This window comes from Pecten maximus, chromosome 18 (assembly GCF_902652985.1).
Source record: "Pecten maximus chromosome 18, xPecMax1.1, whole genome shotgun sequence".
In the NCBI taxonomy this organism is placed as follows: domain Eukaryota; kingdom Metazoa; phylum Mollusca; class Bivalvia; order Pectinida; family Pectinidae; genus Pecten; species Pecten maximus.
The window spans coordinates 19126163-19153855 of record NC_047032.1 but is presented as its reverse complement, the minus strand read 5'-3'; the positions used below and the strand labels follow the sequence as shown (position 1 = coordinate 19153855).

At 34.8% G+C, this 27693-nt stretch overlaps 2 protein-coding genes across 3 annotated transcripts; one reads left to right on the top strand and one right to left on the bottom strand.

Moving 5' to 3' along the window:
* Window positions 1–4540: 4540 nt before the first annotated feature.
* Window positions 4541–15081, bottom strand: LOC117316673 (60S ribosomal protein L11). 2 transcript variants are annotated; one of them, XM_033871378.1, is made up of 6 exons: window positions 15037–15081; window positions 13184–13337; window positions 9710–9816; window positions 9117–9264; window positions 5378–5472; window positions 4541–4590 (listed from the first exon to the last, which is right to left on the bottom strand). In XM_033871378.1, the coding sequence occupies exons 1-6, from the start codon at window positions 15040–15042 to the stop codon at window positions 4561–4563; spliced, it is 540 nt and encodes a 179-aa protein (XP_033727269.1). In that variant the 5' UTR covers window positions 15043–15081; the 3' UTR covers window positions 4541–4560. The 2 variants fall into 2 exon arrangements, with proteins under 2 accessions (XP_033727269.1, XP_033727270.1); XM_033871379.1 differs by lacking the exons at window positions 13184–13337; window positions 15037–15081 and adding an exon at window positions 11471–11729.
* Window positions 15082–15235: 154 nt separating this feature from the next.
* Window positions 15236–27529, top strand: LOC117316670 (dynein regulatory complex protein 1-like). The gene is made up of 20 exons (XM_033871375.1): window positions 15236–15446; window positions 16637–16837; window positions 17215–17266; window positions 17845–17901; window positions 18210–18284; window positions 18636–18773; window positions 19020–19229; window positions 19942–20081; window positions 20266–20325; window positions 20635–20709; window positions 21544–21690; window positions 21909–22006; window positions 22320–22483; window positions 22822–22911; window positions 24599–24688; window positions 25099–25146; window positions 25549–25697; window positions 25956–26108; window positions 26587–26689; window positions 27020–27529. The coding sequence occupies exons 1-20, from the start codon at window positions 15331–15333 to the stop codon at window positions 27089–27091; spliced, it is 2238 nt and encodes a 745-aa protein (XP_033727266.1). The 5' UTR covers window positions 15236–15330; the 3' UTR covers window positions 27092–27529.
* The last annotated feature ends 164 nt before the right edge of the window (window positions 27530–27693 follow it).

The following is a 27693-nucleotide window of genomic DNA, read 5'->3' as shown; positions in this document are numbered from 1 at the left end:
CAACATTTCCTTGCATTGATGTAACATCAATATTAGATACATAAGAGGGTAAACAGGGTAAGAGAAAAATAATCATTCACCCCATGGAAGTGAGACAGGGGAATCTCAACCCTCGGGGTAAGATTATTAATCTGCCAAACACGAAGCAAGCCTCGTGTTTGACAACGTAAGAACCTTCCCCTCGGGTTGAGATTCCCCTGCCTCATCCCCAAGAAAGAGCTATCCGACATAGGTGCATCGAGTGACCTCGGCAAGCCTCGGTTCTGCCCCCAAATTCTAAACTCTCGGGAAGAATTCCTCTATCCCACATACCTAAATGTGATGGAATCTATTAATAATTAAATGAACTTTTTAGTAATCGCGATTCTGTTGAAATAGCTTGTGACAGTTTTACGGATAGTCCCATAAATAAGGCTTATTTAGTAAGATAAGCCGGGGATGACCTCGGAGCTGGGAAAAATAAAACCATGAAGTCAACAAAGTCTCTTTTAGATATAAGGAAATTTAAATTGCAACGAAACAAATTTAACAATAGCATGAAATAAGATGCACGTATGACATTCTGTGAAAATGTCCACAGTACCATTGATAGATATTCATATTTTAATCTTAAATCATATTAGCACCTCATCTAACTGTTAATCAAGTCGACTGGTATCTATTCTAAATGATCCATTTTCTGATAATATTGTAACTAGAGAGGAAGACAAGTCAGAGTCATTTTTAAATAATCATTTGTGTATTAGAACAATGGCGGGCATTGACACTGCTAAAAATAGTAAGTGACCTTGATCTGCTGCTACTCGCACTGAAGTTTCATACCAACTTCATCAACATATCTTGAAGTATGGCTGGGAAAAGTGCGGAAATCTGAATGAATGGCTTGGGAGTGTGCTAAAACTTAGTGACCTTGAAACCATGAGTACATTGCATCAAACATCTGGAACTCTATACAAAAACTAGGCTGTTACATGTATATATTTTTATACAATCGAAAAGTTACATACTTTACACTCCATACCCTTCAAACATTTGAGCCCGATCCTCTACTTCTCGGAAAGCTGAGAAACGGTTCTGTCCAGGATGTCGTGGTTGTGTCTTTGAGGTATAACACAAAAAATATTTATAATTTAATCTGTTCCCAGCAAAAAATCACTTTATTGACCTTTTCTCTTACAAATCATTACGCTGCTCCATCCGCCAATCAAAAGCCACGTTATAAACGGCGACGTCGTTTTTTAACGTTATGGACTGGTAACAAACTTCTAAGCCAATGATCAAAGGGCCAAAGGCCCTGAGAAACGTCAGGGTTGAGGTCATATTATAAGAAATTTAAAATTGGATTTTATAGTCAGACAGTTACATTTGTATCAGATGAAATGTCTTCATCTGGCCCTGGCATTTCTATTCTATATATTTTCAAGAAAACATGTATAACATATATATCAGCTGACAACTTTACAATAGCCGAGTATAGTTCTTTCCCCATTTCTTTAATGCTTGTGGAAGATTATTGATATACTCCTGAATCAGTAAAGCTGCTTGTAAACTTTGAAAAAAGAATCAACTGAGCGACAAATCGGTCTATTAACAACATGTTGTCAAGTAACTACAACTAAAGATAAAATCCAAGAACTAAGATGTACACAGCCGAAGTTTTTTTTAATTTTATTTATACTATAAGTTATTAATAAGGCATATCAAACATCCATTTTATGACCCCTTAAGTAACACATTTTAACTCTGATAGAAAATTGCGGTCGCGTTGTCCGACGAGACATATCTAGTTTTGACACCGCCAGTACATCAGTCACGGATCATAATCATTAGATTCTTTTCAAACAACAAATAATAACCTTATTTAATAAAATCCTCACGAAAAACGGCAATGTAGTTTGTTACAACTTTCCCTCAATTCCTGGTCATATTTCTTGCGTATTCTAGCGACTTACAAATGAATATGAAACTGCGAACGGTCGTTGGTTTAGTTACATTAGACAAAACCGCCATTTTGGCTGACTAGTGAAGAGTCACGTGACAGCTGAAGTTATCTCGTGGAATGCTCGAGTGCATTTGACTACGTAAATAGGATTGGTTTTAAGCTATCAAATGTTCCTGCATATGAACTCAGGATGAACAGATGTGGATAGTTTCTCTATGAATGCATGTAAATTTCCACGACGATCAAACTGATTTTTCTACTTTCGTTTTCAAGGCAGTATCGAGACAGAACTACGTAATCCTACGCCAACAAAATTGCATCTACTGACAAGGAAAAAGGTTAATAATTATACTCTAAAATAGTCTAGAACACCAAAAATTAACATTTCATTATAAATAATTGCAGTAAACACGGTTTACATCACTTAAATTGTGTCAATAATTGCTATTAAAATAGGAACTATATTAGGCTGCGGATGTATATCATTTGTATGTCAGAAAAGAGGAATAGTTAGCCGGAAGAGATCTGTCGGTAACAACATTTTCCCACCACGCCTATAACGGCAGGTGCCAAAGGCACCCTGACGTTAAAAATGCTCGTTACAAGCAATATTAAATTAGATGTCCTGCAACGAGCATAATTATGTAGCATCATATTTAAAGTAATAATATTTTGCTTAGCTATGCTGTAATTCTTATGTTTTCTGGCAAAGTCGTTTAAGATCAATTTACAATATCAATGTCACTCAGTATCAAAGTAAATGCAGTAGAAGATAATTTTTTTTAACAATTCCAATTATGAGGTTGGGCCCGTTCAATCAGCCCGCAAAATCTACATCAAACAGTATCAAAATTAAATGCAGCAAGTTTTATGATCGGTCAGAGCCTTTTTTTCAATCAATACAAGAGTGATTGAATTGGACATACAATTGGATCTCCTTTTCCATGTCAAACACAGACCAGCTTATTATCTCCGAGCCCGTTAATCAGTTGTCATACCAGAGGCTCACCTGAATTTTGAGATATTTTAGCAGATTTGATTCCTGCGACCTTGAATTTTAGCCCGTGTTCACCCCAGCTTGCTACAGAACAAATATCTGGTTTGTAAGTGCGTTGGTCATTCAGGAGGCATTTGAAAGATTTTGAATATTTGAGCCAGGTAGCCTTGAATGAAGGTCAAGGTCTTGCTTATTCTTTACCCCAGCATGCTATACGCCCAATATCAGGTCTCTGGGCCTCTTGGTTATTGAGAAAATGTCTTTTTAATATTTTATCATATTTGATCCATGCGACTTTCAATGAAGTTCAAGGTCATTCATTTCAACTGTCTTGATAGCTCTTTACCCTAGCATGCTACATGCCTAATATCAGGTCTCTACGACTCTTAGTTATCGAAAAGAAGTCAAAAATGCATGCTGTTTACAAACTGTATAACACTGGAGACTTTTGTTTCAGCTAACCCAATGACAAATTTTGCCATTGAAAGTGCCAACTTTACCGATTATCTTTGCAAAAAGGAGATTTCTTGTTTTCATGTACTCGATTGAAATTTGACATCTTTATCTACAAACATGAAGCAACCTGCTGTGTGTCACTGCTTGTGTAAGAGGCGACTAAATGTGCCTCTATCATCCGCTGGGTTGGAGGTGGTTTCTCCATTGTCTTCTGTTCAGTAGACATTGGAAAGCTCTAGAACAAGACCCACTATTTTTATCGTAGAAGGCGGCTAAAAATGGGCCCACTGATGAATTTTCTCGAGCGTCTTTGTTCTAGGGGGGAGAGAAGAGACCATAATAGATCAGTCCCGATTTTAAGACTTGGGATCCTCAATCTTTTTCTCAGTGCAGTTTTCTTCTATCCATGTTCCTTGACACCCTTCCTCAAGCGACTCTGGCTGATGTGAGCGTGTTAATCACTGTGCAAACAAAACAAACTCCCCTGCCCACCAAGGCAGTCCCCCCCCCCGCCCTTTATCGATATTCCAGATTCATTTTGGTTGAAATCCCTTCACTAATTCATTGGTAAGAAAAATGCGAGGGTAAATTGTATCGCAGTTCTGACTGCTCAAAATGCTGCGAGCCCCAATGAGTTGGCAGGAATTGGCAAACGTAGCCAGGGGTGAGCTGCAGACCACTGGTCTGAATTTGAAGTGCATGAGAATGGTACGACATTGTTTGTGAATGATTTTATCTTTGTGAGTTAATGGGTTTTACATTTGTGTGCGAATGGGATTGAAATTGGATTCAATAACATGTCTATTTGGCCTTTATTTTTACCCTTCAGATACGAGATTCATCTTCTGATAGTACTCAAGTTAACTGAAAGCCCTGAATTTCAATGTTAGGTCAAACTCTTACACACAGCTGAACTGCAGCCAAGAAGAAATAATCTAATCAAAACTGGTTTTCCACTTTTTTAGTTTTAAGTTGTTCAAAGTTAAATTCCTTTGGTTCTAGGATGACCAAGAAAAAACAAGGACATAATTCCATGACATAGCTTACTTGACCCTTTGTTCAGATGAGCTAAAAATGAAAAACACTGATAATTTCTCATCACAGCCACTTTAATGCCGATACTGAGAAGTAATGTCTTTTTTTTAATTTTTTGGTCAATCTCCGTTTACTTCCCAGGAAGAATGATACCATCATACTGAAAAAGACAAACAAGCAAATTATTGGTGATGTGTCGGGACAAGGTTCTTATTCAGTGAAGATCGTATAAAAGGTACTGGAAATTTATCAAAACACTATTACACATAATGCATCATTTTAATGCACCATCAAAATTTAACACATTGCAAAATTCAATCATATATTTTTCTGATTTACCAAAGAAACAATATTTACAGAATCATACACTTCACTAAATCATACTGTATCACTAAAACATGCATATCTGCAGTTTAAATATATAACTATCATTCACATAAATTACACCCCAAATCAATGTCTATGCCTGCCTTGATTAACTATGAATCATTTAACATCAAGTGATCTGATAGTCAATAGTAAATTTCCATAATCGTTCATCAGTATGTTGATATTTTCCAGTTTTTTTTTAGATTAAATAATTTTCATTGCCTTCATAGAATATATAATAAAGATGACAATCATTCATAAATTTAATTCACAAGCGAATCCTAGATCAGTTGGGCATTTAAAAATATTTACACAAAAAATAATGTCAACAACTTAAATTTCATTTATTTTATAGACAACTTGCATAAACCGTCATCTGATTATATAACCGTTAAACTACATCGGAAGGCCTTTCCAAAGATATCTAATGAATTTGTAACCAACTTCCCATCACTACAGTTCACCTAATATACGTCATTCTATTGTTTTGTAGTAAAACCAGCCATATATGGCTGGAGTCCACCCCTATATTATAGTTTATGTACTGGCCCTCTAGGCTTATGACAGGATAAGCATACCTTCTGTTGAAACCACTTCATGGATTCCTCTTTGTTGACCTTGTGTTGACAGCCAATCTTACTCTTCCTCCTCCTCCTCTGTGAGATGTTGAAACCTGTTAACACAAAAGGAACAGTTATCCCACCTGTATACTAGGTACTCAAACACAATAATAACATTTATTCAAACTTCAAAGCTGATTTATGGTAATATTTTTCAATTTGTATGAAAACAATTCCTTGAGGTTGTTATGTTTTGAATAGATTGTTTTGAATAGATTTTTTATATATCAAACCACTTTAAACTTTTGGTGACTTCACCTCTCACCTTTTCTACACCACTAATTTTTTTTTTAATAAACTATTATCTTATGTTCTCTGAGATGTTAAACTGTGAACAAGTCCAGTCTAAATATGATTTACAGGTAATTTGTCTTGAAAAGGTGACAAACTGTAGCCATGGTAACACCATTAATAAAATCCACAACTGTTAAGAGGGTATTGGAAAGTAAATAGGACATACAACATTGGCTTCTTCCATAATAACAATAAAGAAACATGTTATAATAACTTATATTAATAACTCATGTCGTTAAGGATGGAAGAGTAAAATGTCTACCTAATTGGAGGACTCCAGGTTCATCAAGTAGGAACCACCATAAGTAATTTAATTTAAAGTACCATCAATATAAAACACATTTTCTCCTACACCCACCATGTTTGAATCTTTTTTATTTCTGTAGTCCTCTGTCAGGTATATATTTTACAGGACTAGCCCTTACTGCAGAAAGAGTAACACAGAAGGAAAATCCACATGGCCGTGCAGGCAGGTGTTATTACTGATTTCATACTCGATAAATTGGTCATACATCTTGAACAAATGATACTCGACAAATTTGATTGAGAGGAAACCACTATTCCATACCATTTCAAAATATTGCCTAAAACTTACAAGAATGATTTATCAGACATTTGTATCACCATCGTGTAACTAACAACACAATACATGTGTGTCAGTGTTGCAAAGATGTTGACCTTTATTTTGCACAAAGATAAAAGCGGTCAGGAGGCATTACATCAAAAACCTCAGTCCGTGCCAATGTGCACCAAAATTAAACCAATACAATTCCTTAGTTGTGTTTTTCTTTTATCTTGATCAAATTTCCTATGAAAATTGAAAACTATACCCCCATCCTCCTCAATTAAAAGCAACTCTTTTTAACTATCCATTTAGAAATTTTGAGTTGGATGCAATTACATTTGAAAATTCTGGCCTACAAACATCTCTGTACCATATATACCATTTGGACCATTTGAGAATTGATTAAAGACTTGATTTAATAAACTTTCAGTGGCCTCATTTCCTTTCAAATGGCCCCCCCATTTTTTAACACTGTGCCCAACTTGCCCTCTCGGTACTAATCCTGAATTGAACACAGTTTATTCCGACAATATTGCTTTTGTTTTTAGGTTTGGGACAAAATCTTGACACCATGATTAAGGGAAAAAAATTGCATTCAACAATTGGACATTAACTATTGCATTTCATCAAATTTTGTCCTGGGGAAGAAGCTAGCTAACATATTTTCTTGTGGGGAAGAAGCTAGCTAACAGACTTCTTGTGGCAAAGAAGCTGGCTGACATATCCTCTTATGGGGAAGAATTTAGATACATCCTCTCCTGGGGAAGAAGTTAGCTGACATCCTAAATATACTAATAAAATGACAACTTCTGGTTTATTTGTTTCACCATCGTGTAACTAACAACACAATACATGTGTGTCAGTGTTGCAAAGACGTTGACCTTTATTTTGCACAAAGATAAAAGCGGTCAGAGGCATTACATCAAAAACCTCAGTCCGTGCCAATGTGCACCAAAATTAAAGTGATACCTTAGTTGTGTTTTACTTTTATCTTGATCAAATTTCCTATGAAAACTATACCCCCATCCTCCTCAATTAAAAGCAACTCTTTAACTATACCATTTAGAAATTTTGAGTTGGATGCAATTACATTTGAAAATTCTGGCCTACAAACATCTCTGTACCATACCATTTGAGAATTGATTAAAGACTTGATTTAATGAACTCTCGGTTTCAGTGGCCCGATTTCCTTTCAAATGTCCCCCATTTTTTAACACTGACATTAGTCTGTGTGCCCAACTGGCCCTCTCAGTGCTAATCCTGAATTGAACACCGTTTATTCCGACAATATTGCTTTTGTTTTAAGGTTTTAAGACAAAATCTTGACATCATGGTTAAGGGCGAAAATATTGCATTCAACAATTGGACATTAACTATTGCATTTCATCAAATTTGTCCAGGGGAAGAAAAGAGCTAACATATTTTCTTGTTGGGAAAAAGCTAGCTGACATATATCCTCTCATGGGGAAGAAGCTAGCTAACATATACATGACAACTTCTGGACTATTTGTTTCACCATCGTGTAACTAACAACACAATACATGTGTGTCAGTGTTGCAAAGATGTTGACCTTTATTTTGCACAAAGATAAAAGCGGTCAGAGGCATTACATCAAAAACCTCAGTCCGTGCCAATGTGCATACAAAATACAGAACAAAGTATAACCCTTATAAAATTATTAAAGAAATTTGTTTACAAAAATAAATCTGTTTTACTGTGTTATGGCTTTAAACTCTTTCTGTACTCATGACGACTACACAGGTCACAAAAACGTGCTTGTGTCCTTCATGACGACTACACATGTCACAATTAACATGCCTTCCATCCTTTGTGACGACTCAAATCGTCGGAAAAAACATCGTGAAAGATGTTGATATTACTTGCTGGTTCAGCATAGTCTTACGAAGGAATTGACACGGAAATTATGTTTTTAAGAAATAATAGACAATGTAAATATTGTATTGATGAACTATTTATGTACCAGAAGCATATTCATTAGCTAAGATTGTCTATTTCAAAGAATTCCGCCGGTTCATGCCGGGTTGTTTACATAGCTACAAAATGGCGGCCTCAAATTTACTTTTGTTTTCTGTGAGATTGTGGAGGTGTTAAACACAATAAAGCTATTAATTTAAAAACGATAGAATATATATAATTAAGTAATGTTCATCATCAAAATAAGTAAGAAATACATAAAATATTTTTACACAACGAAAAAATGATGTTTTGGCTGCGTGATTACTTGCACATGTGTGACGCATGTGCCGATCAACATGTCATTTCCCGGGATTCTGCCTGGTGATTTCGCCGTATTTCAAAGGAAAAATTGAGTAAAAGAGTTTCCGTATTCAGTACTCGGTCCATACGATAAAATGATTGTTTTACCGACGTCTGGTGTGATAGCCATATGCTCCAATACACAAAGGACTACCCAGTATTCACTTCCGGTAGCGACCACGAAATTTGAAGGAGTACGTGAAGAGTTAATCAGCAACCCAATAACAAATTAATGTTTACTGGTATAGAACTATGATAAACCACTTCAAGGGGTCATAGGCAGTATTTTAGTATAAAACACGACACAAATGTGATATTTCATGAAAATCCGACAAAAAATTGCACCTGTTGAAGTGATGTCAAGAAGATTAATAACTCATTTTTAAGGAGTCTGAAAAAGTATGTTTACAGGAATTCCAGTACTTTCAAGCACTTGTAGTAAGCCAATTCAATCACTGATCCCAAATTCCAGCACTTTTCCAAAGAACAAGTGTGATAAAACTTTTCACATGTTTACATTTCCCTTTCAACAAAGAATAATCTACTTTAAGGGATACAAACCTGGTCTTCCAAGTACAACGTAGAAGTCCATTCCGTAGATTCCAATGGAAGGATCGTACTTGATTCCTAAATCAATGTGTTCCTGGATGCCGAAACCAAAGTTTCCAGTGGCGGAGAAATTATTCTTCCTCAATTCATATTCTCTAACCTGAAACAAAATGCGCCATGTTAATAACAATTAGAGGAAATGAGCGAGGGGCTCCTACAGATATATCCTCAAACCTTATAATGAGTAAACTGTAAAGAGCTTTTGCACAAGTTATGTGATTGCATGTAATTAAGTCATGGGTACTTGTTGTTAAGTATGATTTTTTACCCAATAACCTTCAATGATGAGCACCAAAATCTGATCAGGTGTCGACTTTGGTGGCACATAAAATTATCAAAGACATGCTGATCACCTGTTATGTTACAGAAACCAGGGCAAGAAAGTCTTCAACAGGGCAGTTTCCCAAATACTTTGGATTCCAAAAATTGGCTTTCTTGAAAATCATCAGATACATTTGATAATGCAACTCCGAACAGCTGTATCAGTTCTCAACATTCTCGATAAACGGCTTTAGTTTGAATGACTTTGCTCTCCAAACGCCTACCTTCAAGCCACGTTCCAAAATCTCCTCTGCTTTGGCTCCACGGACAGTACAGTGAACAGCAATGGTTTCATTTCTTCTAATTCCAAAAGAACGTACAGTGTAGCGGGCTGAAATTTACAAAATCAATCAATATGTACAAGGGTACAACAGCAAAAAGAAGTCCTGAAATGACTGAATCATGCCCTTTCATTGCACAGTTTGCGACGTTAGCCACTAGTCCTATGCCCATGACTAGTACTTTTTAGTTCGGACTAGTGGAAAATCCTTGAATCTCAATATATTTGTTGTAATAAACACTGCATTTTGCTTGTCCGGACTAGTGCTTGAAAATGTTAATGTCACAGACTGATTGCAGGACTAACATGAATGTGCATGTCAATGATCAACTGTGGAATATGTATAAAGATGTTATTTTGCATTACAAAAGACAGTTAAAGCCTCAATGGCCAAATTATCGTAGTGACCTACTTCAGTAATAATATGCGACTGTCTTACATGTAATAAATTGTACAGGACATATTAGAGCTACCATATCATTTTCCCTTCTGTCATTGTTAACTCTTTACGTACTCATTCAAATTTCGCGGTCGCTACCGGAAGTGAATGCTGGGTAGGTCCTTTGTGTATTGGAGCATATGGCTATCACATCAGACGTCGATAAAACGATCTTTTACTGTTGTATAATGCTTAATATTAAATGAAGTTTATCATATGGAACAAGTACTGAGTACGGAAACTCTTTTACCCAATTTTTCCTTTAAAATACGGCGAAATCACCAGGCAGAATCGCGGGAAATGACATGTTAATCGGCACATGTGTCACACATGTGCAAGAAATCACGCAGCCAAAACATCGTTTTTTCGGTGTGTAAAAATATTTTACGTATTTCTTACTTATTTTGATGATAAACGTTACTCAATTATATATATATTATCGTTTTTAATTGTTTTATTGTGTTTAACACCTCAACAATCTCGCAGAAAACGAAAGTAAATTTGAGGCCGCCATTTTGTAGCTATGTAAACAGCTCGGCATGAACCGGCGGAATTCTTTGAAATAGACAATCTTAACGAATGAATTATGCTTCTGGTACGTAAAATATACCATCAATACAATATTTACATTGCTTTTTATTTCTTAAAAACATCATTTCCGTGTCAATTCCTTCGTATGACTATGCTAAACCAGCAAGTAATATCAACATCTTTCGCGATGTTTTACGACGATTTGAGTCGTCACAAAGGATGGAAGGCATGTTAATTGTGACGTGTGTAGTCGTCATGAAGGATACAAGAGCACATTTTTGTGACGTCTGTAGTCGTCGTGAGTACGGAAAGAGTTAATGTAATTAATAACAATCTGCTTTATGAAATATTAATCCATAAAATGATTTATATGTCACCAATTAAATTGATCATATCCATATTTATTCATTATCTAATAAACGATATGAAATTAATTTGAGTAACAAAAATGATTTGTGTTTCTGCATTTACAAAAATTATGATGCTTATGAAGATGTTTTGTAAAGTTAAGATATTGAATGCATTTTATTTATCAAATCAAGAAAAGAATAACCTTATTGAGAAATTAATCAAAATGGCATGATTATTATAATTTCTTTTCAATTCTACTTTCTTTTTCAGTAGACACGAGTGATGTAGTTAATTATAAATATTTTTCTTGCATTAAAATCCTCTTGTGCAGCTCTGTAAATTTATATATATCTTTGGCCAAACAGTATATTTGCAGGTACTTACCCTTTGAGAAAACAGGCTGTTGACCAGTCAGCTGTTCCAACACCTTAGCTGCCCTCGTCAATCTGTCACCAGACTCCCCAACACAGATGTTCAGACAGAGTTTGACGATGCGCAACTGGCGCATGACATTGTTCTTCCTTTTGTCAGACTCGGCCTGTACAAGAAAAAAATTTAGAAGATAAGCTATTTTGCATTACAAGCCCACTAGTCACTGGTTTCCTCTGTGCAAACCAAGAATTGAAGACAACACAATTTTAAAACCCTAGCTTGGATATTCAAAATCACACACAACTTAAAACATCATGGTATGGTCACAAGCACAGGATCACTAACAAGATTTAAATGAAAAGTTCCAAGGCGAGATGTGGATTAGCCTACGGGACTATTACTGTATATTTATTCTAATACTCCCCCCAACTCCTCCTCTTTGTAAGATATTTTCCTTTAATTATTAAACTACTAAAGAGAAATTAATGTTTAAATGATTTATGGAAGCATGGATGTTGCATGAGCCGATATATCCAATCTCGCTCCACTCCCACTTTTACTAGTCAACCTTAACAAAACTGCATACTTGCCAACTTTTTAAAATTCTCATGGGGGAGAAAGTGCGTGAGCGACATTTTTGACCGGAAAACACATTTCACGCGCGACACATTTAGCAAACAAAAACTAAGGGGAGATTATTTGCTATTGGAAAATAAATTCCTTGCATGAACACTTACACTTCCCTCACTTAAATAAAAAAAAAAGGGGGAAAAAAACAAACTTATTTCAAGCTTGGCCAATGATCTTTTTTATTCAAGTTTGGAAAGATAATTATATAAGCAACAAGTTACAAAAAAATAGATGCAAAATTACATAATTTTTAATTATTTCTGGAAATTATTTAACTCACTGTTCACTCTAAATAAAAGTATTTACTTAGATATGTTATGAAAACTATGTTGTAAGATAGATGTCAGTCAATGAATGCAAATTATCACAATGATCTCACTTTCTAGCAACAATATAACATCTGAATGAAATTTCAAATGTTTCCTTTGGTTTAAAACAAAGACAATAATACAAAAAATTAAAAAAGGCTGTACTAGCAGTTGTACTCACTATCGGCCTACAACTCAGTGCTTTGTAGGTGGGACTGATACTTAACTTCTTAGTTTTAACATGACAGTATTTAGTTTAAGAAAGTGAGTATTTGTGGACATGTTTTTGTCTTTCAAACTGTGAATTGGGAAAGTTTCTGCCAAAATATAAGTCTCTGCTAATTGACACTAAGTATGCTGACGATACGGTGATTGAACGACATGTTACCTACCGGCAACCAAGCAAATGGTCGTTATTGTGAATTTATTTCCTTGTGCTAATTATTTAAAGATCAGCCAATGTTTAAATGTAGTTAACATTTCAATAAGTAATCGGTCACATTCGATACTCCGTTGATAACATTGCCAGTGTTATTTTCACTTTTTCTGTCCGAGATATTACGGTGTCTGTTTACTGTCAAGTAGAGGTCATTTATGCGCTTGACATCAAAGGCAGTATACGAAGCCATTTGCAAGCGTTTAATCAACCATGATCGACCTGCTACGAAACAATCACCACGCATCCTAGTAGTTAATTATAAATATTTTTCTTGCATTAAAATCCTCTTTTGCAGCTCTGTAAATTTATATATATCTTTGGCAAAACAGTATATCTGCAGGTACTTACCCTTTGAGAAAACAGGCTGTTGACCAGTCAGCTGTTCCAACACCTTAGCTGCCCTCGTCAATCTGTCACCAGACTCCCCAACACAGATGTTCAGACAGAGTTTGACGATGCGCAACTGGCGCATGACATTGTTCTTCCTTTTGTCAGACTCGGCCTGTACAAGAAAAAAAATTAGAAGATAAGCTGTTTTGCATTACAAGCCCACTAGTCACTGGTTTCCTCTGTGCAAACCAAGAATTGAAGACAACACAATTTTACAACCCTAGCTTGGATATTCAAATTCCCACACAACTTAAAACATCATGGTATGGTCACAAGCACAGGATCACTAACAAGATTTAAATGAAAAGTTCAAGGTGAGATGTGGATTAGCCTACGGGACTATTACTGTATATTTATTCTAATACTCCCACCAACTCCTCCTCTTTGTAAGATATTTTCCTTTAATTATTAAACTACTAAAGAGAAATTAATGTTTAAATGATTTATGGAAGCATGGATGTTGCATGAGCCGATATATCCAATCTCGCTCCACTCCCACTTTTACTAGTCAACCTTAACAAAACTGTGAATGCAATTTCATACACAAATACCATTGCATATGATCCCTGATACATTACTTGCCTTACTGTCATGTTTTATTGCCAAATCATTTTGCTATAAAGTACGAAAATGTTAGTATAGTAATTCCATCATATAATTTACTTTTTTTTAACCATATCTATATTGTGAAGGCACGGGTCACATGTCAAATCTTTATATAAAATTAGACAATATCATGTATTTAGGATGATGATGATGATGATGATGATGAATGATAAAGATAATGTAGATGTACATGTATCTGGATGATGATATATTTAGGATGATGAGGATGATGATGAGGATGATGAGGATAGGATTATGATAATGTAGAAGATGCATATCTGGATGATGATGATGATGCGTATGGAGATTGATGATGATATACTTATAATTATGATGCTGAAGATGATGATTATCATACATGGATGATGATGAAATCAGGTGATATTTTTATTTTATAAAGAATGATGATGGTGTGTATGTGTGTGTGTGAGAGATCGTATGTCTTTTTTGTTTATATGCAAAAAATGGTGAAAAATAAAAAATTACAAATTTTTTTTTAGACAATATCCGTCCATGTGAAGGATCAAAATTTTCAATTCGTTCGTTTGCAGTGGTTACCGGTATGTAGCTAAATAGGTTAACAGCGAAACTTTACATTCTTTAGGCCTATAATGACTACAAGTTTACACGTGTTTGTGTGCTGGGGGATGGGGCTATATGTCAGTGTTTACATTCATTTATTATTGTTGTTTACCTTTATTTTATCGTCTTAATGACAATTTACAGGTCTGAAGTAATAAGAATGCCGTACATAAAAGTTCGCCGGAAGTACCATAACGCATAGCAAATCACTTGTACACAGGTTTACAAAAATACACGTCGGTTGCAAGTCTCAATCTGGCAGATCATTAGAAAGAAGCCCATCACAAGGGTTAAGTATAATAGAGACCCTCTTCAAAAAACATGTGACAAGCACGGGAGCCAACCCCGACGTGTTAGGTCGGATTGAATATATCGTATATTATTTCGTAGGTACAAAATTATTTTATCCTAACGCAACTTATTCGAAACGTAAAAATCGACTGAGAAAACCGAGTCCCTATTTAATTCACAGGAGCAGCAGGACATTAAATAATCATTGTGTGGTGCAGATAGAACATTACTAAATCCATAATTGCGACTAAATATTTAATTTTTATTTTCGCTAAGGGGATGACTACCGATTCAGTCTCGTTTTTCTCTCATGCGAACAAAATGACACTGACCGCCATGTTGGGATTTTACCGGAAAAGGAAGTAGCTATCTTTACCTCTTCTGAATTTTAAATAATTAATATTATTTAAAATAATCACAGTAACGTAACATAATCACACATGTAATGAAATGGTACTTGTTACTAAAATCTAACAATAAGAAGTATAATTATTATGCTTTATTCATATATTCACCGGATGTTAATCAAAATATTGTCACGTGATTCCGAGGCCTCCGCATAGCAACTAACACAACTTCCTGTCATTCTCATCGTCTAATATTTTGTACGTCAAAGGATAAAAAGGATGAGTTCAAGTGGAGAAGAGGAAGAGGCAGGGCCGAATGTAGATTCTACTGATCCAGACGAGCGTGTCGCAGCTCGAAGAATTCGTATCGGAAGACGAGTTGAAGCAGCGAAACGGTAATGTTATCATCACAACAAATACATTCATCTGTCTGTTCATATTCATCACTCACTCCAATTTCACTTGTGAATGTGCAGCATTTATTTCGCATAATGAGTCTTTCTAATGAAGGTTTTTTTTATGCTTTTATGTTCATCAGTTAGTATATCAGCGTATTTGCCAGTCGCTACTCAAGAAGTGGCATTCAGTAACTCGGAAACAGTCCGAGGGTCATATTTATTTTGTATACTTGTACAATATTTAAGCTACGTGTACATGATCAACATTTTAATATAAGAATATTTTAAGATAGAATCTAGTATCAGTTTTCTGTTGGCTCTGGGTGAAATTACCTTTATCTCATTCAGTATTAAATAGCATTTTATAGCAAAGCAATAGATGCAGGTTGAAATTAAGCCTCTATACCTATATCATATCATAAATACAAATGTAATAAATATATTTAATATTCTTTTTATCATTCGTAGTTGAAACAGTTATTTTTGCAATGTTCATCTAGAACTACAGTTTTGTATCTTAAGACATATTGCGCTGTCAGCCTCTACAAAGAGTACAGTGACGTGTTCCATGTATCAATAATTCTTTGAATGCTTTTTTTTCTAATATCCAGATGACACCTTTTCCATATATTTCCTAAAGTGTCCCCTTTGCATCCATTTGGAAATATTTTCTAGTTACTCTGGAATCATATATATTGTTGTCAATTTTCATTTCTCCTCTACTCTGGCAGTGCTTTAGTGCTGGTAGATTTAAACTCCTTAAACTTTCGGTGTATGACAGATACTTAAAGCCAGGTAGTAGCTTAGTTGCTCATCTTTGCATGTAATTGATAAGATTGATATCTTAAGCTTTGTAAGGGCTCCAAATACTAGTCACTGGTGTCGTACTCTAAATGGGGTCTTACAGTAGAATGTTACTGTCTGATACTGTAAGCTGGAGAAGAAGTCATGTACAAGCTGCTTGATGCTGACTCAGCAAGCGGAAATTTCTCTTACACTCTTTAGGAAGAGTCTTAGTATAGTAAGCCATTGTAAGCCAGGAATATCAGATTCACTTCATGTGAAGTCTGCTCCAATATGGCATTTATGAGCTCTTTGTTATAATGTCAGTCAGAATAAGATTATTTTTTGCAACAGATTATTATAACAGCATGTTATTTCAATAGTTTTCTTTTTTAATCAAACAGTGCTGAGCTTGGTGAGGACCCCAATGAGAAGAAGGAAGTGAAGGAAGAGCTGAGTAAAAGCAGAAAACAGATTGAACAAAGTCGACTTTTGCTCTCTAAATTGAACCAAGATGCATTTGAGCTTGTCACTAACATCCGTGTGGCTGGGGATGCCAGAGAAGCTGCAAGGAGAACAGAAGAGGAGGAGGCGAAGAGATTGAGGTTATCTTTACTATAACATCTAAAACATATCACCTTCTATACATAGATTGAGGTTATCTTTACTATAACATCTAAAACATATCACCTTCTATACATAGATTGAGGTTATCTTTACTATAACATCTAAAACATATCACCTTCTATACATAGATTGAGGTTATCTTTACTATAAAATCTTAAACATATCACCTTCTATACATAGATTGAGGTTATCTTTACTATAACATCTAAAACATATCGCCTTCTATACATAGATTGAGGTTACCTATACTATACAATCTTAATTAAATATATTACATTTTGTACGTAGATTAAGGTTACCTACTAAAAAATTCTTTCTGTAAATATATTGATATGAAATTAATATTTTTGAAAAGGAAGGAAAGACTTGAGCAAGAAGCTAAAACAGGAGCTGAGAAGTTTGAAGAGGTAAGTTTTGTCATCATGCATTTATAGGTTGTGTAAAAGTGGACAGTACTATATTCTCCTAACAACTTAAATACATACAGCCTCAGCTGAGGGAATTTTTCTTTAACATAGAAAAGGCATTCACTTAGCGAGAGGTTGCCAGTTTTTAGCTCCAGCATGAACAGGGTATCATATTTTTCATTATTTACTTCTCGTATTTTGTAAAGGTGATACTATTTATACTATATTTTACCAGAAAGTGATTGCTGAATGACAATGACTTTTAGTGAGTAGATTAAGAATGCTCTAAAGAGTTTTTATTTCCTTTGTTACTTCTTAATGCCTGTCTCAAATGGGTCCTTTATAAGCTTGTATTGTCTAATTCTAATTACAAGAAGACAATATGTACATACAATTAAGTAATGTGTATAAAATGTACTCATTATCCTCTGTGTACATGTGATTTGGTTTTGATTTCACTTAGTAACCCACCATATTGGCCACCATCATTGTCTGACAGCTGGATGAAATAATGTCAAAATAGCCACAATCGTTTAGGCAAAGATACACTGATGAAATGTGTTTTTGTTTGATTTCAGATCACTAAAAAATGGGAATCAGCATTACAGAAAGAGATTCCTCAGGCTTTACATCAGGTATAAAATCTCATCAATTTTCAATTGGATATCCTATCTTGGGCATCTTACTTATATACTTTTTATGTCATTACTTGCCATTATATAAGAAGTTCTAAAGATCAAAGTAATTTATGATTCATTCTTTTTCATCATGTTATAAATGTATTTCCGTTTTGTTGATTTGTATGACTATAACATTCCCGTTGTTATGTTTTAGATTCATAGCCTTGTATTTTATATTATAGAGTACCTTATACCTGTTGTGTAAAAAGTAGCAAAAGAAAACGGTGATCAAATTTAACATCCTGAGTTTGTTGTCCTTTTAGATGCTTCGTCAACAGAAACAGAATTGTGACACTATTGTTGGTGACAAAAACAAGCTGATTAACGACTTCCAACAGGTAATTGTTTATTGTATGTCCTACACCAAAGAGGCACATCAGGATATTCACTGTACTCTGTAGTTTTTTTTTATAAAATTTTGTACACAATTTTTCAGTGTTGCCATTCTTGTGATTATTTTTATAAAATTTTTACTCTTTTATTTGGATTTTGACTTCTTCTTGTGTGTTGGGATAGGGTAGGGTGCCTGGTAATCAACATGACCATGTAATTCTAGAATTTAATCATAATTTAATGCATAATTAATGGTGGATATGGAATATTTAAATAGATATTATATTATCATGTTCAGAATTTATATAAATGGAAAAAAAACACTGTCTACTGTATGGATATTTATTTATCATCAGGAACTGAAGATCAAGGATGACCAGTATGTGAAGGACCTGAAGAAACAAGCAGAGGATGTGGACCTAATGATTGAGAGAATGGAGGAACAGATGAAGAAAGTTACAAAAGCTGCACGGAAGCAGCTCAATGAGACAGAGGTGAGGGATCCTCAGTCTGTTTGGGCGATTTTAGGGAATTATAGTTTTACAGTGCATTTTTACATAGCACAAGAATCTGGCATTATTTTTTACTACCTGGTAATATATATATTTATAAATATATACTTTTTTCCGTTTGAATAATATATGTTCCTTACCATCTATAATAGCGAGAAAAAAATTCCAAACCTAACATCATAAGAATCTGTTTACTTAGATGTTTATGTGAAGTATACTTTCTCTCAGATGGCATTCAATGCAGAGCGAAATGAACTGTTGGACTCACATAAAAAGAAATGGGAGGAGAGAATGGAACATCGCCGTCAGAAGGAAATTGATTACATGAAGGCACGTGAGAAGCGTGTTGAGGATTATGAACAGCAAATCCACACGATACGAGTTCAGGACGCTGAGGAGTACAATATGATCAAAATTCGACTGGAAACAGACGTACAGGTAAGTCCGTGATTCCTCATGATATGCCCTCCAGCTACAAGACACTGGATTTTTCCATGACAATATTTTATTGTTATAAAATGTATTGTAACATATATTTTTTTTTTTGCGGATCAAGTAATATTACTGATGAATATTGTCTATTCTGCTGTTCATAAAAATCAATTCTAGATACAAAGACAGAAGTTATCAATTGAAGGTGACATTGACTCTGGTATTGAAATGAATTTAATTATAATATTTAACAAATTGTATTCAACACAAAACTTTAAAGTGAAATGTTGATGATGATGTCATTGCCATTTGTAAACAGTAACACCTAGTCTCACTTTGTGACTTTGTCGTAGGTGAGACAAAATAATTTGTTATACAGGTCTAGACATTAATAGTGCTGATTCTGGAAAATTTATCTGTATATAATTTTTTCTTCATTAAAAGTCAAGAGTTTTTTAAATTAGTTTTTGCAAGAAAAATACAAATGAATTTAATGTGTGTAGGGAGATGTTTCTGTAAACAGGGGAGAGCATTCAGCAGCAGTTTCTTGTTTATATTGATATCATAAGTTATCATGATATCGGTACAAAAAAGATTAAAATGAGAATGATTTAGATTTTTCTCTGTTCTAGTCTGACACAAATAAAATCAGAATATGTTTTTACTGGATTATTTAGTGAAGATAAACAAAATATTTGACATCTACTTATCATTTCAGATCCTTGAGCAGCAGTTACAGCAGATGAAAGCAACATACCAGCTTAACCAGGAAAAACTGGAATACAATTTTCAAGTTCTGAAGAAGAGAGATGACGAAAACACAATTACCAGATCACAGCAAAAACGAAAGATAACAAGGTCAGTATATTGAAAAATTATAAATTACACTTTTTTTTTAATTTCTAAATCAAATTCTGATTTGGTTTATTTCACACATATTTGTATTGTGGCATATTGAAAATAGATTATATTTATTTAAAAATTATGAACGATGTAATTTATTTCAATGTTTGACTATATAAGACATATGTTCAATTTACAGGTTACAGGATGTTTTGAACAGCCTGCGCATCAAACTGGCTAAACAGGAAAAACAGTTCAAGTAAGGTCTTATATGTTAAAATGATAAATAAATAAATAAATAGGTAAATTAATAGATAGATAAATATATATGAATAAAAAAGAAAAATCAATGAATTTAAAGGAAATACAAATAAATAAAAAAATCATATGGTTTAATAAGAAATACAAAATGTATTGTGTATTTGTTCAGTCTGCTAAAAAAAACAATTTTAGAATAATTAGATATTTTACATGTTTGAATTGAATGTATAAGGCCCAGCTATCAAATACAATGTAAAATTTAACTGATACAGTTTACAATGTATACCATATATTTTGTTTGCTGTAGGGATGAAAACCAGCAATTGACTGAGGATTACAAGAGAATCACAGAACAGTTCAGAGATCTCCAGAGAAAATCAAGGTGGGCCAAGTCATACATTTAGTTACAACTATATAATATTATTCACTGAATTAAAAAATAGTTTGGAGATATCCAGAGGAAATCAAGGCAGGACATACCTGGTATATAGTTACAAATATTCAATATTAATAACAGAATTAGAGATCTCAATAGCTACTGGTGATGATGAGGTGTACTACAACAAATATATCAAATTTAGGTCACTGTGACCAAAGGATTTGCTTTTCAGACTCTGATTCTACCAAACCTCTGCTCCATTGAATTCTTTTGGTAACCCCCACCCCCCACCCCCAGGCTGAGGGGCTTATATATTCTGGTTGAATGAAATTACATCCTCAAAGATAGAGTCAAATTAACCTTGCTATCTCAAATTCAGTGGGGACGTGAAACACTTTGAGTTATCATGAGTTTTCCAGGTAACAAGTATATATTTTATATACTGTAAATCACTTAGATTTTGCGAATACTTTATTTAGTGCACTTATCTCTTCAGATATATTCGCTTATACATGATTTTGTAAACAGTGATCTAGAAATGACTTTAAATTCGCAGATGATGAGCTATTAGAGTCGTGGACTCAGACTCCTATATCGGTAACAGATAGCTTGGCCACAATCCAGAGTTGTTATTTTCATTCGTATAATCGCAAAGGATTTTAATTCCTGACTGACTCTCCTAGCGTATTAGTGCAAAAATAAATCCTACACAAATATATAAGTGATTTACAGTAGAATTTTCACTGTAGTGCACAGTCCAGACCGAATGTTTACTTTGAAGTTTAACATAATTTAAGTCTATAGATACAGTGTATTGTTATATTTTTTTGTCTTTAGACATTTCATGGCTGCTGATCACAAGAAATTCCATGACGTCTGGTGTATGAATGAAGACGAGTGTAAGGAGCTTGTGAACGCGATTCTAGAGGCGGACCAAATCATCCACCAACATCAGCTTGGTCTAGTCTACCAGTCACCAGACATGTAAGTAAACCAATCAAAATTAACCTTATTCTAGGCTTCATTTCATATTCCTTCAGGAGATCCCAAATACCCAATAAGTTTGCATCCAAGACAAACTGCATGGCTCTATCATATTTAATTGTAGCAGCTGAGGAGAGGATATTTGTTACAGTTAATTGCTAGTTTCTTCAAACGTTCTAATAAGCAGATATATCTGAGTTTTTAATGTTGTTCCTCAGGAATTTCCTAGAAAATGCTGGTCCCATTGTTAGTGAAGCGACAAAGAGGAAAGGAGTCTCTGCTCAACAAATTATACAGGAAGTGATGTCACAGACAGGTGAGAACACCAAGATCTGAAGTGTTAGGGTGATGTATCAAACAACACCATTTCTCACAATTTCTCTTAAATGCTATAGATTTCAAATGGTTTAAGTTGTGATTATTGATTTCAGAAAAAAATTATTTTGAAATTTGAGAACATTTTGAAAGTTTAAAAAAAAAATTGTGATTCCTGAACCTTGCCACTAGTCTCTACAACCTCGAGTTAGGTGGATCATCTGAACAGTCAAATGTAGCCTTTGATATCAATTCTAAATGAACTTTGACCTTATTTTCTTAATTTATTGACTCACCATTAATTTTCCCTGAAGGGAGTCACAACACAGTAGGAGCAGATGAAGAGGATGAAGGTGAAACAGATGAAAATGCAGATGGCAGTCTTCCTCCCGATCACCAACCAGTCAAGAGCACACTTCTGTCCAAAATTAACGCCAACACCATAAAACTTATCCTGGAGCTGTTATGTGATGAGTCGGTATGTTTAAATCAAGAGTTTATCTAGACTAACAGCATGCTTCTGTTCACATATCATATACCCAATGTCCCATTTATACATGCAGCACTTCATTTCAAGTCAAGGATCATACAGCATCTCAGGTCAAAGTTCATACACACCATATCAGGCCAAAGGTCATATGCAACAATTCCGGTCAAAGGCTATACCCACAATGTCTGTGGTCAGAGACCACACATACAGTGTCTCAATTATTGCCATTATTAGTTCACAAATAGCACATTGAATCAAAAGTTGTAGTGTGAAATTCTATCTATCTATAAATTTGTTTATAAAATTTGATATTTTTTCATTAATAGGGATTTTTAGTGGAGTCCAAACTAAACAAGCTGCTAGCTCCACTGGAAAAAGATGAACGCTCATTGATGAAGTTAGATGCAATTTTTAGTGTAAGTATTCATGCAGGTTTATTTGTTGTTTAATATCAAAACAACCAACAGGCCCAACCCCTACAGTTAGGGGGGATTTCCACGTATCACTCTATACTGGATAGGCAGGTATCTGTCTATATCTGTTTAGATCTTTTCCTGCTATTAACTCCTCCAGAATATTTGAGGAGATTGAGATAAAGTGTCACATACAGGAACTTCAATGTCACAGAGGTATATCAAAGTTCAAAACAATGTCTGTCTGTATCTAACTACATCTCTACTGTAGAATAAGATGAATAGAATTGTTTACCTCTTACACTTGAGGGTGAACGAGACTAATAGAATCTTTCACCCCCTTTTGGGGTGAGACAGGGGAATCTCAACCCGAGGGGAAGATTCTTAAATTGCCAAACACGAGGCTTGACGAGTGTTTGGCAGCTTAATTATCTTACCTCGAGGGTTGAGATTCCTGTCTCACGTCCATGGGGGTGAATGATTATTTTTCTCTTACCCTGTTTACCCTCTTATGTATCTAATATTGACGTTACATCAATGCAAGGAAATGTTGACGTGACGTTATTGAATTGTCGACGTGACGTCATTGTACTGTTAACAGCCGTGACTTCATAGTATTGTTGACATGATGAAATACAATTGTTGAGAACGTGAAAAGAGCATGTGTAGCTTGTCTTTTCCCTAGGGTGAGATAAGAAAATCTCACCCCGGTAAAACTGCGGATATCCCTGTCCAGGGTAAGAGAAAAGAATATCTTAACCTCAAGTGGAAGATTCTTAAGTTGCCAAACATGAGGCAAGCCTTTGTTCAGCTTAAAAATTCTTCTCCAAGGGTTGAGATCTGTCTGTCTTGCTCATGTATCTAACATTGACATGTTGACATGATGTTATTAAATTGTTCATGTGATGTCACTGTATTGCTGCCCTGACATCAAAGTGTTGTTGCTGTGACAACATACAATTGTTGAGAACATGCTCGCTAAAATCTGACATGGGTAAAATTGTGGACACACCTGTCCAGGGTCAGAGAAAAGGAAATCTGACATAGGTAAAATTGTCAACAAACCTGTCCAGGGTCAGAGAAAAGGAAATCCGACATACCTGTCCAGGGTCAGAGAAAAGGAAATCTGACACAGGAAAAGTGTGGACACACCTGTCCAGGGTCAGAGAAAAGGAAATCTGACACAGGTAAAAGTGTGGACACACCTGTCCAGGGTCAGAGAAAAGGAAATCTGACACAGGAAAAGTGTGGACACACTTGTCCAGGGTCAGAGAAAAGGAGTTCCAACACAGGTAAAAGTGTGGACACACCTGTCCAGGGTCAGAGAAAAGGAGTTCCAACACAGGTAAAAGTGTGGACACACCTGTCCAGGGTCAGAGGAAAGGAAATCTGACACAAGTAAAAGAGTGGACATACCTGTCCAGGGTCAGAGGAAAGGAAATCTGACACAGGTAAAAGAGTGGACATACCTGTCCAGGGTCAGAGGAAAGGAAATCTGACACAGGTAAAAGAGTGGACATACCTGTCCAGGGTCAGAGAAAGGAAATCCGACACAGGTAAAAGTGTGGACACACCAGGGTAGAGAAAATTTGGTCCCATGCCATAATATTATACTAGCCACACTTTGTTAAGGCCTGCTGTGTGGAGTACATTGTACATTTGTACTGATCTTTTATATCTATTATTTCAGGCTCTAGGAATCGACACAGAAGAAGATGTCCACCTCCTAGCCAGTTATTTCATGCACATCAAGGGCCGCAAACAGCCACAGGACGAGGAGGTATGTGTGAATACTCTGAAAGTTACACATGTAAATGACACCTTGAAATAATTATGGATATAGGAATTTAATAGATGCTGAATACAGAGATATCAATGCTGCCTTTGGGGATTGAACCTGATCCCCTAGTTTTCTAGACTAATTGATGCTCTACTGAATCAGTGAATGAACTAAACAGAAATATTTCCAAGCAGGAAGCAGCTGGTATTTACCAGGGTTACAATTCAGCATTATATTTAACAGGACTTGAAATAACCACATACAGCAACAGTATATAACAATGGAGAGTTGGCTTACTGCTGGATATTCATTAAAGTAGTACATGTAATAATTGCTTTCCGACACAATCAGGAATTACTGGATACATTTTTTTTTTGTATTTAAGATACGGGAATTGTTTGTATTTTCAGAAGGACACAGTCATAGATGAGCCTTCCCAGACTGAGATGAGTGGAGAGGTAGGCTTGTTAGCTGGAGAAAACTGGCCTTATTTGTAAAATTAAAATATACTTCTGAACGTGTCAGGTTTCACCTCCCGATTCCGACATTAACATATTTACATGTACAGTATTTATATTGTTATTGAAGTTTGTGGTAACATGAAGTGTACTTGTCAACCCTCCCTATTATTTTTATATTTTTTACACAGAATTTAGATAATTTACTTAAAAATTAAATAATTTTTAAAATGCACTATACACACCAGAAAACTTAAATACACACGTAGGTCTTTAAATTACTTTTTTGAGGCATGGAATTTTAAACACCAGCAGTTTCTCCTATGAAAATTTCAAAAGTTGGCAAGATTTTGTTTAATTGAATTGCATAAAAAAAATTGTTCCAATTTAATCTTCACAAAGCTGGATGATATTGACGAGGAGATTCGGAAACTCACAGGAAAAGAGGGAGACCTTGAATCTACCAAGAGTGAGACCGTGGAACTGATCCACCCTAATGAAGTACTGAAGGCTCTCAGGGCATTTGTGGAGGAAAACAGGCAACCAACCAAGTAGGATTTCACTATCTTTAAATCCTTCACTTCATACTGTAACCAGTCTTTGAAATTTAGGTTTTGAAGACACAAAACAAAACAAAAATCTGAGTTAATGTATAGAGTCGCTTTAAGGCCCTGTAAAATGTCAGCTGTAATTTGTAAAAAATATATCACCTGGAAACATGAAACAGCACAGTTTGGTTTTGAATCAATACATGAATAATATATATCTAATAGTCATGCATGTTTCTAATGTTGTAATGTTCCTTCCAGGGAGAAAGGGAAACAGTCACAGTTTAAGATTGTCTCCCTTGAGGAGCGGGACAGTTCAGATGATTCCGACTATTGGGCAAAGTATCCATCTCTTATCTCTTCACACAAAGAACGACTCTGGGATGCCTTATTGGAGGGACTGGAAAAATACAGGTACCATTTGAAAATAGGTTTTAAATATCATATTTAAACAGCCACATGAAATTTCAGTTGTTGAAATGTTGCTATAGGTATTTCCTCTATTTTATGTGGGAGACTAATAGCTTAGTTTGGATGTCAACTCAGTTCTAAAAAGGTTTTTAACAAGAACTGACATGCAGTTATGTCACATATCGACAGTGATATAAAAACAAAGTAATTCAGGTCTCGCCATGAAATAAATTAATCTGAATAATTTCGCAATTCAAAACTTCTTTTAGGAAACTTAAAGCCAGATATGATTATTAAAGCTTTATGAAATGTACAAAACATACTTTTTATCCCCTATCTGAACACACACCTAATAATAACATATACACTGTAGTAATACTTATGCATAAAACCTTACAGAACAGATACACTTATAAATTATACATTGTAGTGTGTTTAACAACTCAAACATCAAATGATCATAATGGAAATTTGTTTCCAGCGAGACGCTGACAAGTCGATCTACACTCATCAATGAGACGGACGCACTGCGGCAACAAAATGCTGAGCTGAGAATGTTGCTTCACCAATACGTCAATTCTAAGGTACCAAATAAATACATGCATTTTCAAAACATATTTATTCATAGTTTTAGTTTTTGGGCAACTCTTTTTTTTTTTTGTCTTTAATTACTATTTGGATGATTTTTTAAAGAAAATTCAATAGAATTACTGAATGCAAGCTCCTTTTGTCAAGTTTTATACATTAATGTAATGAATAAGGTTCTTCTGTCAGAAATAAGATTTGTTTAAATCAGTTAATGAATATGTATAACTGATGAAATACTCTATTTTCATCTTTATATTGAAACATTTTTAACTTATAATTCGTATCTTGTGATGCGTTTATATTAATACTATTTGTACATTTAACAGGTTAATGCCGAACTAGAAATTCCACCCACACGGGTTCTTCAGCTAGAGATGAACCCATCTATGCAGAAATAGATATGGCAACCAGGAATCATCTGTGGTCATGAAAAAACGATGAGATGTTTACTGAAAATGATGGCTCATAAATTGGGATTATTTTGTTGTCAGACATTTCACTGGTTCATTTAACCAAATGAATCTGGAAAGCCAAAGTGAGAAATTGTAAATGCATCTCAAAGCACTAGAATTTCTATCAAAAAACAATGTTGAATCCTTATCACCATTTTATTCTGATGTTATTCCCAACTTTAGGCTACCACGATAAAAACAGAAATCAAGCATGTAAGTGTTGGTAATTCCTGGATGTTTTCAGATTCTAGGAGGCTCGACTGTGATAAAACATGGTATAGTGTGTATACGTTATAAATATGTAAAATGTAAATAATATGTATGAACATTTATGTTTAAAATCATGAATATGAATTATTATTGTAAATAAACATGTGAAAAGCACATTAGTTTTTGTTTAGACTTTAAAATAATGTTGACTGCTCATATTTTAAGACATCCTGTAATATAAACATTGACTGCACGACCATCCTCTAACAACAGAACATGTATTGTCAAGCTGGAGTTATTATAAATGTAGCTTGATATTTAATTAAACACATTCTAAA

Bases quoted from the DNA above. Each gene is read 5' to 3' on its own strand.
- LOC117316673 (XM_033871378.1), bottom strand. The intron at 5,473-9,116 runs GTTTGTATCCCT...TTGTGTTAACAG, and splicing joins CGTTGTACTTGGAAGACCAG to GTTTCAACATCTCACAGAGG. The intron at 4,591-5,377 runs GTATGCTTATCC...TGTCTTTTTCAG, and splicing joins TGAAGTGGTTTCAACAGAAG to TATGATGGTATCATTCTTCC.
- LOC117316670 (XM_033871375.1), top strand. From the start codon at position 15,331: ATGAGTTCAAGTGGAGAAGAGGAAGAGGCAGGGCCGAATGTAGATTCT. The intron at 15,447-16,636 runs GTAATGTTATCA...TTAATCAAACAG, and splicing joins CGAGTTGAAGCAGCGAAACG to TGCTGAGCTTGGTGAGGACC. The intron at 17,267-17,844 runs GTAAGTTTTGTC...GTTTGATTTCAG, and splicing joins GAGCTGAGAAGTTTGAAGAG to ATCACTAAAAAATGGGAATC.